Below are 14774 nucleotides of genomic sequence, written 5' to 3' on the forward strand. Positions count from 1 at the left end.
TTGAGCTGCTGATGGACTCGGATAGCGAGGAACCATATGAGTCTGCCCTGGACGATGTGGAGGACCCTGTGCAGGGTTCAGACTCAGAGCAGGGACCAGAGAGGCTGGTTGGCCACCAGGAGGCGCCTGAGGCATGGAGCAGTGGGGAGGATCAAAGGTAGTTTGTCCCTGATGCTAGTTTGAGGAGGGCTGAGAAACGGAAGCAGCAACTCCATAGGCAGACTCACAGAAGATGATTAAGCACAGGTGGTTGTGGATTGGCCCCTCCCAAGAGAGATTATAGGTGAGGCGTTGGGAGGGAACATTTGCAGGAAACAGCTGTTCGACTTAGTAGTTAAGAAAATCTATCTGTGTATTCTAGCCGTGTCTGCTTGTTTGGACTATCTGCGTTGCTTCATTTAAATTATCTGGGTTGCTCTATTGAACATGAGTTGTCTGGGCCCTCAGCCAAAGGATTCGTTATCTCAGTAATTAAACAATGGCAAACAGCCAAGCCTGTGTTCTGGTTTATTCACAGGCGTGGAGGGGGGGGGATCAGAACAGAACTGAATACAAGTAGCCCTTGAGTTCCAACTATAATGGAGGTCGCAAGTCATTAGCAGTCATAAAAGGGATCTGTTGCGTGACCAATCTGATTTGACAATTTTTTTTTGCAGCAGTCATTAAACAAATGCAGTGGTCATCACTGTGAACTCATTGATCACTGTGAGTGTGATGCCAACCCTGAAGTGAACCTGGCTGAGGCCATCTTGGAGGCTTCAGAGTTACCACAAAGCAGAAGAAGGGACAGGGAGGGGGGATATAACTAGATGGAGTTTTGTAGCCAAAACAAAAAGTTTTCCTGTGGGAACCAAGGACATTCTAACAGGTAGTTGGCCAGAGGAGTAGTGAGGTAACCAAGCAACCGGTCAGCACTTTGATTGGACAGCGTGACCAGTGACTTGCGGGAAAGGGGAAAACTTTATTTTTTAATATGTGAAAGCCGCGGGAACTTTCAGAGTTGGCTTTCACCAGTTGTGCCAATATGATGTATCAAATAAAATTGTTCTTTGAGGAATCGACCTGCCTCAGAGTTCTACTTCCTCTTGGAATACTGACATGTGGTTTTGCAAAAACTGGAAGTAAGTGCCGGCTTTTGACAAAACTCTTGTCAAACATGATCATGTGACTGCGGGATACTAAATGTGGCCGTGTTGACAAGTGCTCAAAGTGCAATCACACGATTGTGGGAGGATGCCAATCATGGAAATTTCAGATCCAGAACCTAAGTCACTATTTCAGGTAGACCGTAACTTCAAACAGTTGCTAAGGGACCATTCGTAACTCGAGAACTACCTGTAAGACATTTGATCAAAATTTGACCTATCTCTCAAATTGTTTCCATTTCTAGCCTTTGGTTTTGGAAACGCATCGTTTTCTTCCTTTTTTACAGCAAATTCCAATCCGATCATATAAAAATCATTATATGTTATTAAATATGAGCCAGCAGTGTGCAGCAGCTGCCAAAAAAGCCAACACAGTTCTAGGCTACATAAACAGAGGGATAGAATCAAGATCACGTGAAGTGTTAATACCACTTTATAATGCCTTGGTAAGGCCACACTTGGAATACTGCATTCAGTTCTGGTCGCCAGGATGTAAAAAAGATGTGGAGACTCTAGAAAGAGTGCAGAGAAGAGCAACAAAGATGATTAGGGGACTGGAGACTAAAACATATGAAGAACGGTTGCAGGAACTAGGTATGTCTAGCTTAAGAGAAAGAAGGACTAGGGGAGACATGATAGCAGTCTTCCAATATCTCAGGGGTTGCCACAAAGAAGAGGGAGTCAAGCTATTCTCCAAAGCACCTGAGGGCAGAAGCAATGGGTGGAAACTAATCAAAGAGAGAATCAACCTAGAACTAAGGAGAAATTTCCTATCAGTTAGAACAATTAATCAGTGGAATGCCTTGCCTTCAGAAGTTGTGGGTGCTCCAACACTGGAAGTTTTAAAGAAGAGATTAGATAACCATTTGTCTGAAGTGGTGTAGGGTTTCCTGCCGAGGCAGGGGGTTGGACTAGAAGACCTCCAAGATCCCTCCCAACTCTGTTATTCTGTTCTGTTCTGTTGCATTCCTGTGCTTTCCATGTTGCCTTTCGGTGTTTTGTAATGCGTAGAGAGGTTGCTTTTCATTATGAAATGGTAATGAGCTCTGACTAAATTTGCAAACCTTGTTCTGATTATGCTGCTGATATTGCTAATGCTCATCGGCATGAAAGGCCCAAAGCACTTCATGATGCTCTCTTGGCCTCTGCCATCCTATGATTTGTTGCATTGGAGTAATGTAGTTGGGTGGTTATGAAATTTGAGTTTTGGGCATTCGCAAATGCAAGTTTTTTCCTGCTAGGAGGAAATCCATCTCACCGAACTCCGTCGAAGCCATCGGGCAAAGCGTCCATTTATTCAACAGGCTCTCGTCATGCTGCTAAGGAAGGCTCTTCGAAAGTCAAACAAAGGAAGAAAGCAACTTTAATGGTATAACCCTACCCTTTGGACTTCAAAAGGCTCAGGGGCTGTGCTTGGGTGAGGGAGGGCCTGAATAGATAGCAGGTAGACTATACAAGGAGTAGTTTAAACTCTGGGCCGACCGACCATTGCAGGCAAAGCATTGATAACATTTTTCTAAAATCCTTTTTAAAATTTTGCTAGAATGACCCAGAAAGTCAACCACGTGAAAGACACTCAGAGAAGAAGAGACGACTTAATAAGGGGAAAACAGGTAAGGGGCAACTGTTTCAGTGGTGGGATTCAATTTTTTTTTACTTCTGGTTCTGTGGGCATGGCTTGGTGGGCGTGGCATGGCTTGGTGGGCATGGCTTGGTGGGCGTGGCTTGGTGGGCATGGCTTGGTGGGCATGGCATGGCTTGGTGGGCATGGGTTGCTGGGCGTGGCAGGGGAAGGATATTATAAAATCCCCATTTCCTCCCTACTCCAGGGGAAGGTTACTGCAAAATCCCCATTCCCTCCCAATCAGCTGGGACTCGGGAGGCAGAGAATAGATGGGGGTGGAGCCAGTCAGAGGTGGTATTTACCAGTTCTCCAAACTGCTCAAAATTTTCGCTACCGCCAAAAATAGGCTAGTTTTTTTTTTTAGAAAAAATTACTATATATGTATACTTTTTTTCCTTTAAAAAAGGAAGAGGAAGCTATATGTTAAAATTAAATATGTATATTGAAATGGAATTATAAATATCATCAACGTAAAATGGAGCTTGCTCAGAGGCTGAAATACACCAAGTAAATGAGATGAAGAGTGTGAAGTAGAGGAGAGAGATAAGGGAAGAAGAGAAAGATAGGAGAGAGGGCGGGGGGGGGAGAGGAGGCGAGAAAGAAGGAGTGGAAAAGGGGAAAGAGAAGAAGGAGAGAGGAAGGGGAAGTAGAGAAGAGAAGGACGACAGAGGGAAGAAAGGAAGTAGGGAGGAGAGAGGGAGAAGAAAGTGATGGATAGGGTACAAATACAGTGTATGGAGAGCAGAAGAGCCAATAATCATTTTTTGGGAGTTGATGGTAAGACGATAGATGTAAACATTTAACAATATAATATAATGTTGGTTATGTAATAGTATACATGTGGTTGTTTGTTATGAAAATGAAAAAATAAAAAACTTTATTAAAAAGATTTCCGCTACCGGTTCTCCAGAACCGGTCAGAACCTGCTGAACACCACCTCTGAACTGTTTCCCCACTGGGTGTAACTAGTTCACACCTTTTTTCAGGCCTACTGCAACAACTGGACATTTAATATCAGGCTTTCCACATCCAAATAACCTCCCTTTTCACAAAACAAAAGAGCACACTCCAACAAGCCTTTCTCTGAAAGGATCCTTCTGTGAGAATTGCTGCAAATGTATGAACATCTTTCCTGCATCATGAAGGGCAATACAGGTACTCCTTGACGGACAACCCCAATCGAGCCCAACATTCCTGTTGCTAAGTGAGACAGTTGTTAAGTGAATTTTGCCCCATTTTACGATCTTTCTTGCCCCAGCTGTTAAGTGAATCACTGCAGCTGTTAAGTTAGCAACGTGGTTGCTAAGTGAGTCTGGCTTCCCCATGGAGTTTGCTTGTCAGAAAGTCGCAAAAGGGCATCCCTTACATGACCTCAGGACACTGCATAGCCGTCATAAAGAGGAGTCAGTTGCCAAACGTCTGAATTTTGACCGTGTGACCATGGGGAAACAGTATAGGTCGTAAGTATGAAAAATGGTCATAAGTCACCTTTCAGAGCCGTTGTAACTTTGAACGATCACAAAATGAACTGTTGTAACTCGAGATCTACCTGTACTAGAAGATGAATTAGGCTCCAGTCAATGCCATTGATTCGTCCTTTCTGTCTTGTGTGTCCCTTTTGGTGCACTTTCCATTTCCAACTGGGGTGAGGTCGACAGTAAGGCTAAAGTTTGGGGGATTGGGGGAAGAAACCACAGTATCAGGTAGTGCATTCCAGGAATTGACAAATCTGTTACTGAAGTATTTTATGCAATCAAGTTTGGAGCCGTTTACCATACGTTTGTATCAGTGGTGGGTTTCAAATTTTTTACAACCTCTTCTGTAGGTGTGGTCTGCTTTGTGGGAGTGCCTTGCTGGCTATGTGACTCGGTGGGCGTGGCCAATTTGTAAAATGTGGTGAAACTCACTTAACAACACTCTTGCTTAGCAACTAAAATGTTGGCTCAGAAACTCTGGCATTTGAAGCACGCAAGTCTTAAAGCTGTCAAGTTACAAGACCCATGCACCCCTAAACCTTTAGGGGAAAAAACCCCCAGGGGTGTTCAAACTTGACAGCTTTAAGACTTGTGGACTTCAACTCCCAGAATTCCTCCTCCAGTCATGTTGGCTCAGGAACTCTGGCATTGAAGTGTGCAAGTCTTAAAGCTGTCAAGTTACAAGACCCTTGCACCACTAACCCTTTAGAAAAAAACCCCCAGGAGTGTTCAAACTTGACAGCTTTAAGACTTGTGGACTTCAACTCCCAGAATTCCTCCTCTCGCTCTTCATCTTGATGATATACGGATGGGTGGGGGGAGGGAGCTCAACCGGTTCTAAACGGCACTGTAGATTTGTGGAACCTCTTCTATAGAAGAGGTTAGAACTGGCAGGAACCCACCCTGGTTTGTATCTATTGTGAACTCGTGTGTTGTTGCGGTTGAAGCTGAAGTAGTCATTGACAGGTAGGACGTTGTAGCAGATAATTTTACTAGCTTAGCATTGATTGATTAAAGTATCACTTATTAGACATGTTTCTGATAAGCTATCAAAAGCACTGCAGACTTGTACAGAAATACCTGTGGCATCTTGATAGGTAAAATAGTGGAAATGATTCTGGTTTAGCTTCCATTCTGAAATTAAAACATTTTGTTGACAGAACAGCTGACCACCTAGATATATTTCATCAAATAATAATACTCCCATTTGAGACAGTAAGCGGAAGAGAACAAGGCATCCTTGAACTCTCTCCAGGGTGTTCAGTTTCGACAGTTATGCATTAGACTGCACATCTACTCCATTTATGGATCAAAATCCCATGTCTGACTTAGTGGACTCCCCTCATCTGACATTCGGTTGCGTTAGAGTTTGGTGGATGAAAGCGAGGGGAACATTGGCATTTCAAGGCTCCCTTCATTAATTAGATCGCTGTACAGCGCGTTAGAATAAAATAGAATTCTTTATGGGCCAAGTGTGATTGGACACACAAGGAATTTGTCTTTGGTGCACATGCTCTCAGTGTACATAAAAGAAAAGATGCATTTGTCACGAATCATAAGATACAACACTTAATTATAGTCATAGGGTACAAATAAGCAATCAGGAAACAATCAACGTCAATATAAATCGTAAGGAGACAAGCAACAAAGTCACAGTCCTGCAGTCGTAAGTGGGAGGAGATGGGTGAAAGATAGAGAGGTTAATGCTGATATTCACCTTCTTTCAGAGCACATGACTACAAAATTTCAGGACAATGAAGAATGTGAGTCAGCTTACTCAGCTTATCTTCAGCACTTGCTTTCTACTTCGTAAGTCTCAGACATCCTAAAAGATCCATTTATTGCTGAACCACCTTTTCCAGAATTCCCAATAAGTTTCCTTTATCATTCTGATCAGAAGAAGGTTTCCAGGTTGTTCATTGGAGGGTATTATATGCCTGTGTCAGTAGTGGGTTTCAATTTATTTTATTACCAGTTCGCTTTTGCGTGCTTGCGCAACGCTTTTGCGCATGCGCAAAAGCATCCGGGCGGATGGGTGGAGCTTCCCATTGCCGCCACTACCTGTTCACCCGATCCGGGGCGAACTAGCAGAAACCCACCTGTATGTGTACCTGTCTATCTGCATCTGTATCTGTGTGTGTGCATGGGTGTAATAGTTTGCCCCATAATCTTTCATTGACCCTCCCCATCATTTTTTGCTTTCAGAGATCAATCAGCACTTCGAGAGACCCTAAAAGGAAAAGTAGGTCATTCTATTATTAATCATTCTTACATTTGAGATGACTGTGTACTTGTAAGGGCCGTGATGGCACAGTGGTTAGAATGCAGCATTGCAGGCTAATTCTGCCAATTGCCAGCAGCTCGACTCTCACCGTCTCAAGGTTGACTCAGCTTTCTACCCTTCTGAGATCGATAAAATGAGGACCCAAATTGTTGGGCGCAATATGCTGACTCTGTAAACCACTTAGAGCAGGGGGTGTCAAACTTGTGCTATCACATTGCCACGTGATGTAGCGCGCCTTTCCCCCCCTTCACTAAACCGGGGGTGGGCGTGGCCTATGGGCCGTGAGTTTGACACCCCTGGCTTAGAGAGAGCTGTAAAGCACTCTGAAGTGGTAAATAAGTCTTTAAGTGCTATTGCTATTGCTATCCATAACCATCTGATTCAAAACCATAGAGAACCTAAACGTTAATAAAAGTGTAATTAGACACTGCAGCTCTGTTTGCCAATTATCCCCAGTTTTATCCCAAATAAAACGTCTGCATATGGGAAACATAGAGATATAATGTGATCGCATTTACACAACATGTTCAACCAAGTTTCTCAATTTTAACTTTGCACAGTGTGTTAATTAAATTGCCTGATTTCTAACATCATGTAAGTAGGACTGTGTATCTGGTCCAGATTTGAAGACAAAAAGAAAATTAAGAAGCTTTCCTCTTTAAATCCCGATCACTGGGAAACCAGCATCCCCAAGCAAGCTTTCTCCATAGCTACTTCAACCCCTTCCCCCCACTTATTCCTGAACGGAGAATAGCTGTCCCCTTAATGGACCTCTGGGCGCAAATGAAAATTATTTCTTTTGTTGAATCTTTTTGGATGGCAATATAGATAGAATATTGGCTTCTATTTTGCCCCTGTAGGCTATGGTATAATGTTTTTAGGTATTGGGTGAACATTGTTAAAATAATAGCAAAAACTGAAATGGAAATGAGTAGGAAAGAGGTCACTCAAAGGTTTGATTATTTAGATTGATTAAGAAGAGATAGATGTTCATCCTTCCCCCAAACTGCTTATTTGGAGTTACGTGCAGGTCTTTTGCCTGTTATGTCACACTTCTTCTCTTCTCATTAGGTATCTTCTTCGGAACTGAATAAAATCATCCAGAATATCATGACGTGGGTAGTGTCAGCAGTTACAAGTATCCTCTATCCCGCTCTCACCAAATTTGAAGAGAGGGTCAGGACACGGGTGTACACAATCTCTGAGGAGTCTGTAGTATCTTCGGAGAATTCCAGCAGCTGCACCAGTTGCAATGAAGATCTTTGTGAAAGTTATGGGGGCCTCCCACCTTTTGCCAGTAGGAAAGTCAGCTTTACTAACACAAGCATGAAACCTACCACTAGCACTCCGAGTGAATTCCGTTCTACTAGTGGGAAGCCAGTCTCAACCTCTTTGCTCTCCTCCAAGTCTTCCTTTACCTCTTTTACCAAGAGCACTCACCTGTCTCTAGATAGTGAAATCCTTAAGGGAAAATTTAAGAGAGGAAAAGCAGCTGTTTTTTTCTCTCCATCTAAAGACCATGGTCTTCTGTCTACCACACCGAGCATGAAGAGTTCCAAATCAGACAGCCATATCTCCCAGTTGCAGAAAAGTTCTACAGATGATCCAGAAAACGTTAGTACTTTATACCACAGCAAACAGAAGCACAGAATGCCAAAAGGGCTCCTTTGTAAAACTGAAACGACTATGACCACTGATTCAGAAGAATTGCCCTCTACTGGAGGGGAACAGAACCCGCCAAACTGTTCCGTTAGCCAAAGGGAGACCATCGATGTGAAGGACCTTAAGAGTATTTTCAGTGACCTGAAGTTGCCTCTCGCCAGAGTCACCGCAGTGATTCTGGATGACATTTTCAAAAAAATACTAGGTGACCTGGGATGTACTGCTTGTTCTGTCTCTATTTCAATGGAAGTCCTTCTTGAATCCATATCAGATAGCTTGCTAGGCAGCCATTCTGCCGAGCCGCCAGTGGCTGGTTCGGTTTCAAGGGTGGCCAGTTTTGTCGCCAACGATATTGTTGAAAATGTGCTCAGTAAACTCCACTGCACCGCTCAGAAGAAATATTTTGAAACCATTTCCAGAGATGACTTCTCCACAGAATGGAAAGCGATGTGCCTGGCAGCCAGTGAGAAATATACTGACCCGGATCCAACTTTTTGGAGGGCTCAGATGCCCCTCTCCTTTGAGTCTATGCTGGGCATTGCCGAGGAGATTGTTCAGATTATTATCGACAAACTGAAGGTCTTTGCTATGTCGAGCCAAACCAAAGTGTCCCAGTTTGAACTCTTTTCCAAAATCAAAGCAATTGGCATACCGCTCGAACAACTGTATGCCGCAGTTCCACCGCACACGGCAGAATCCGAAGCAGCGAATGCCATTGTGAAAGACACAATTCGGAAGATAGTTTCCAAAACGGTTGCTTCTTCAGAGACAAACATCCTTCAATACGTGGAAGAGATGATTGGCAACATCCTATGCTACATCCAGCGTCAGGTGAGCCAAGAAGGAGTTATTCCATCCGGAGAGAGCTCAGTTATCCTCCAGATCATTAACGATGTTTTCAACGATTTAAGTACTGAAAAACTGAGGATTCTCTCTCCATCAGCAAAACCCAGTTCTTGCCCCAAGATACAAATAGAACCTCCTAGCCACAAAACCTATGAAACATCGGCCGAAGGGGTGACCATGAAAACACTCTTTACAACAGAGAAAAATGTAAGAAAACCATTTCCTCCTGTTAATGTTCCTGGCATGGTCATTTACGCTGAAGCTGAACAGGAAGAAAAAGATAAGCGGCATCAGGATGGGAAATTAAAAACCAACAAGGTTCCAAAGCCTGAATATGAAGGTTTTGGTCTTGAACCACGACAGAGAAGCCGGTCTCACTCCAAATCTGCTTTGCAGGATGATGGGGAGTTTCTGGACGACGATACGACGGGTCAATCAAAATATCTGCAGAAGACAGAAAGTACCTTGGATACTCTTGTGCAAAATGCCATTTTTTGTTCTTTGGAAAGTCCGGAAAACGCCACACCTTCCGCTGACCCAGTGTTGAAGGCAAGACAAGGGATGGCAGCTCCTGAGTGGACTTTAGAGCAGGCCATGAAACAAATGGAAGATGACTTTAAAGGGGAAGAACAATTGCCAATCATTGAAACGGTGCAGAATCTTTTAAAGGAAACATTCCAGCATGTTTTGGCAGAGCAAACAGCCTGGCCCCCCAGTGTTTCTCCGTCGTCTCTCTCCCAAGTGAACACGAGCAGGCAACAGGCAGAGGGGCAACCTGCCTCCAAAGGACAAAATGAAATCATTGGTCAGATTCTAATCTCGGACACAGAAATCCATGCTTTTACAGACGATCTGGTAAAATCTGTGTTCCAAATTCTTTCCCGCATGGCTCAAACGGACATGCAAGACGTCGGGAACAGGCAATCTAGCCTCATTTTCACTGATATCCTTCCTCTATGTGTGCCAAGAGAAGCTGGCAAAAGCCTACCAACAGTACATTTCAGAGACCCCGAGAATGACTCAGAAGTTCCCCAGGAAGAAATGCAGAGTAGCAGAAAAATGCACATTAATCAGCCTGAACACCCATCTAAGTCAGATCTGGCTAATGATTTAGTGCAAATGTTTATAGCAAAACTGGAATCCTTTGTCATATCCAAAGTGGAATCTCAGTTATGCTTGGATGTGCAAAACTTAAAAATGTCAATTAGTTCAGATTTTTCCTCAGCTTTACAAGAAGAATTCAAAAGAATCCTAGCCAACCAACATGGTAATTTGCCTAATTGTTTAGAGGATATTTTTAACTCCTACAATAGTTCTATTTTAGCTGCAAAAGAAAAACCAGAACAGACAGTATCATTGTCTTTCTCAGATTTAAAATCATATGCCAGTGATGTGGCTAGGTTGATTTTGAAAAATCTAAAGCACGAGCTGGATAAGGAAGTGGATAAAATTTCAACTCCTCCCGTTATATTCTCTGAAAGCATAGCTGCTACCCAAATTATCAGCATGGTTTTGACTATTTTTGCCCCCCAAGAACATATTCCTGAAGCAGAGTCCTCTTTACCACGGAAAGAAAGCGTATTGGAAAAGGTTTTCAAGAAAAACCCTACCTATAAAAGAGATCTTCAGACCCAAATCCAAAACACAGTGGAAACTCTTTTAAATGAAATCTTTCAGACGATAATGTTAGATATGGACAATTCTGGAACGGGGGAATTACAGTTTCCCAAGGCTGCAGATGGCAGCACCAAAAAATCATTGTCCAACCCAGCTGGGGTGAAATCTGATGCTTCACTGGTTTCCAACGACTTGGTGGATATTGTGTTTGAAGATCTGAGTTCTGGTCTTGCAGCTGCTCTGAATATGAAGGGGGCACTTTCATCTCAACTCCAGTCCCTCCTCTATGATTTTGTGCAGAAGACAGTAGAGCCTCTGGCACAGTTGAAAGAATGTGGGTCCAAGGCTGGGCACAAGAGTCGTTTTCCAGACCTCAAAAGAAATAAGCATCAAGTCCCTGGCATATCAAAAGCTGAAAAATCATCTGGCAGAAAACTGGTGGAATTTAGCGCTAAGCAACTTCCAGATATAAAAGACTTTTCTCCCGAAGGCATAGCAAAATATTTAGTTGATAATGTCTTCCTCAGACTGGAAATGTTTGTTGAAGAGAAACTAGAATCTGAATTGGGAATGGCTGCTAAGCAAGTAAAGCCATCTCGTCTTGAAAGTGGATATGCAACATCAAGTGCACAAAAAGCCACAGCGATCAGAACAGGCAACCACTGCGATAAAGCAAAATTAGCAGTTCAGGACTCTCAATATAATTTAAGACTCTGTGCTGAAAAGCTGACTTGCACCATTGTTAAAGTAATTCAGAAGGACCTGGAGCGGGAGATGCTTTCTTGTCAAAATATCCTCCCCCATGAAGAAAATGCTTCTGCCAATGAAATTATGAATGATCTCCTCAAGATCATAACTGTTCAGATAGCCTTGACTGAAAATGAGATTCAAAAAAGAGTTCTGAAAAGGATTTTTCAGAAACAACAACCTGGACAGCATGGGGGTTTTCCATTGTTGGCAAGTGTGGAAGATGTTCTCAACCAAGTTACCCAGCGAATAATGGGAGATCTGGGACTTCTGTCCTCTTTTAATAATGATTCTGTCTTTTTTAATTCTGAACCCAAGTCTTCACACTATAACGGAATGATGGACTCTGCATCTCAGGCAAATGCTTGTAATGTAGCTGGTGAGATTGTGGATGGAATACTTAATAAGATGTATTCAGCAGTTGTGGACACGCTGTTTAGCTCATCAAAGTTAGAAACAAATACTTCAGGCAGCATTAAAGGTTCATCTGACATCCAAAAGATTACTCTGGCAGTATCTCAACTCCAGCCCTCTCCACAGTCCTTGAGTGAAGAACTCATTCAAAGCGTTTTGAATAAGATTGCCTGTTTTGCTGCATCTCATTTGGAAGAGGTCCTTCCATTGTCTGTGCAACAGAGATGGAAAGGGCAGTCATCTTTTCAATGTGACATGCAAGCCGGCAGTAACACAACAAGTAGGCCAAGAGCAATATCAGATGATTCGGACAGCTCGTTCCTGAGAGGCACTTTGTCAAAATCTGACTTGACAGTATACGCCAAAGACGTAGTAAGCAAAGTTTTGGGAACTATTATTGATGAATTCAAAACAGAAAATTATCACAGAACTATATTTCAAGTCAATACCTTGTCATCGGAGCAGATCTCCAAAGCAAGTGAACTCATAAATTCTGTCGTCCATGATCTACACACCGATGAGGCACAGTGTCCTCATATGCATAAACAGACTTCTTTGAACCGTTCCCAAATTGATGGACTTCCTTCCACCCAGATGTTCTTCCAGTTTGAAATGACAACTAAAGACATCCATGGAAAACCTAAAGGCCTCTTTTATGAAGATTATGCATGCTACCTCAATCAAATCCTTCCAAAGGAAGGCATATTAAGAGAAATTTTTGAGCAGCAGCCTATGACAGATGAAAATATAAACGAAACCCTAAAAATGCTGCAGGTGGCTGAGAATATTGTAAGTGAGGTTTACATGAGAAGTCGAGATCTAGAATCTTCTGTTTGCATTTTGAAGAAGATTCAAGGGGAGCTCAATGAGCGACTATTCTGTTGTAATTTTAAAAAAGGTGATAGCTCTAGGCTTTTTCACAGTGATTCTCAGGCAGAGATTGGCTCAGTTGCCAGAGATATTGTAGCCAGCGTGTTTGAAAATGTCCATAGATGTTTATTATGCAGCGTTCCTACTTCTCAAGATAAATGCAGCTTTTTGGGAAGAAAAGACCAGGCAGGACCCAAAGGATGCGCAAAAACTCTGAAAAATCGATTCACTCAACCCGAATTTTCTTATTTTTCACTGAAAAGTGCTATGGACACAATTGACAAAATAGCCAAAGAAACAGTTGAATGTATTGTCATCACACTGGAGACTTTTGTGACTCGATATTTTAAACGGGACTTTAAATGTAATTTCTTGGACATAGTGAAGTTCCCATTAGAAAGCCTTTCTTTTGCACAACTGACACGCTCCTTAGATTCTCTTTCAGGTCATGTAGGAAACATAGCAGAAACAACCGTAGAAGCCTTGCGAAATAAGCTGCAGGGAGACGCTGGGAAAGGAACATTGCCTACTTTAGGATCGACCCATAACTTTCTGGACTTTACGAAGTTGGGTGGTGCAGTCACCAGGGAGTGCATTGAAACGGCTTTCCATCAGGTGCAAATGCTCCACTCTGAATTGAATGTGTATGCCAACAATGCTGTCAGCAGCATTCTTGAAATTATTAAGCACACTTTGGACAGGGAGCTAGCCCAGAAGGAGGCCAACGTACTTAGCAGCTCTTCTGAAAGCTTGGTGGTAAGTGAGACCATCAGTGTCATGTTGGATCGTTGCAACGAAAGCCTTACTGAGATCACCTCTGAATTAATGGTGGAGAATCTGCAGCTAGAAATGTCAGGCCGAGCATTTGCAAAGGAAAGGGCTCTTGCCCAGAATCAGTTTAAATCACCGAGGGTGAAGACAACTTCTAAACTGTACAGAAGGGTAGATAGTTTCCCACCAATCAATGTTCCTGGCATGGTAATCTACTCAGAGGAGGAGAATGAAGTACAAGAAGAAGCCCCAGCTAAATTTCCTTCTGTCTTTAAATATTCTGAGTGGGATGCTCACAGTCCTTCAGAGAGAGAAAAAGGTCGATCAAGACATCCCAGAAGACGAAGACAGGATAAAGGTCAAGTCAAACTAGGTTGTCTTGAGGAAGATTGGCTTCCCCGACAAAGCTCTATCCCCGAGGGAAGCATTTTGGAAAAGCTATTTAAGAAAACGGCAGACTGTGAATGTAGTCCTAAGCAAGCTGGAATGGGACATCAGAGGAAAGCCAATCCCCTTCCTCACCATGAATCCTTTGCAGGGAAATATCCTTTTACAGGTCCAGAAAGCACCTGCTATTCTGCCTACTGTCCTCTGAAGCTCGGCCATACAGCGGAATCCATTGTCAACGCTCTCCTATGTGAGTTTGGAGTGGAAGATGAGCCTATGGTGCAAAACAGCTACAGTGAGAAATCCAGACATCTTTCTCCGTTGAAGGAAAAATCTCACCTGAGATCTTCGTGCTCCTCCAAATGTGTACAACCAAAGCAGAAGAATCAAAGCTTACTCAATCGCTGGGAAATCAGGTTGAGTGATTCTAGTGACAAGACACTGACAGAAGAAAGCTGCCTCCTGCTGGACAGTGGCAGCCTTCTGTCCAAATGGGAGAGTAAGCAGCATATCTTCAAATGCAAGAGTCCAGAGAAATATAAAGAACTAGAACGTCTGGCTTGTTCTCATGTTCCAGATCCCTGTGAGACTCTTCTGCTAGCCAACCACATTGTTTTGAGTGTCATCAAAGAACTGATTACCTTCCAATCTAGAGGTTAGTCTGAACACTTTGTAGCAGATGATGTCCGATAAGCTGTATAGCTCACATTTATTTAGATCAGAAACATTTCTGTCTCTAAATTTTTTTAGCTAAATTGAAACTCCTCTTCCTTGTTCCCTATGAAAAAAGAACCAGTTCACACATATCAACAATTCACTGTTGTAAGTTAGACGTTGATCTATCTTTCCAGTGTTGTATAAATAATTCCTTTGTGTGTATCCAGTATATGAACCTATGTTTCTGTGACAAGTAGCATTTGCCATAAATTGAT

At 42.8% G+C, this 14774-nt stretch overlaps 1 protein-coding gene across 1 annotated transcript in view; it reads left to right on the forward strand.

The window, feature by feature from the left end:
* Positions 1 to 14774, forward strand: part of LOC309387460 (fibrous sheath-interacting protein 2-like) — a gene marked incomplete at both ends in the record, with an annotated part of 82796 nt that overhangs the window by 39538 nt on the left and 28484 nt on the right. The window contains 3 exons of the mRNA XM_081943941.1: positions 5972 to 6053; positions 6450 to 6486; positions 7600 to 14497. Coding sequence (XP_081800067.1) covers positions 5972 to 6053; positions 6450 to 6486; positions 7600 to 14497 — 7017 coding nt within the window. The remainder of the gene's footprint in view (positions 1 to 5971; positions 6054 to 6449; positions 6487 to 7599; positions 14498 to 14774) is intronic.

The sequence above is a fragment of the Natrix helvetica genome (assembly GCF_964273705.1).
Source record: "Natrix helvetica genome assembly, chromosome: 2".
Classification (NCBI taxonomy): Eukaryota; Metazoa; Chordata; class Lepidosauria; order Squamata; family Natricidae; genus Natrix; species Natrix helvetica.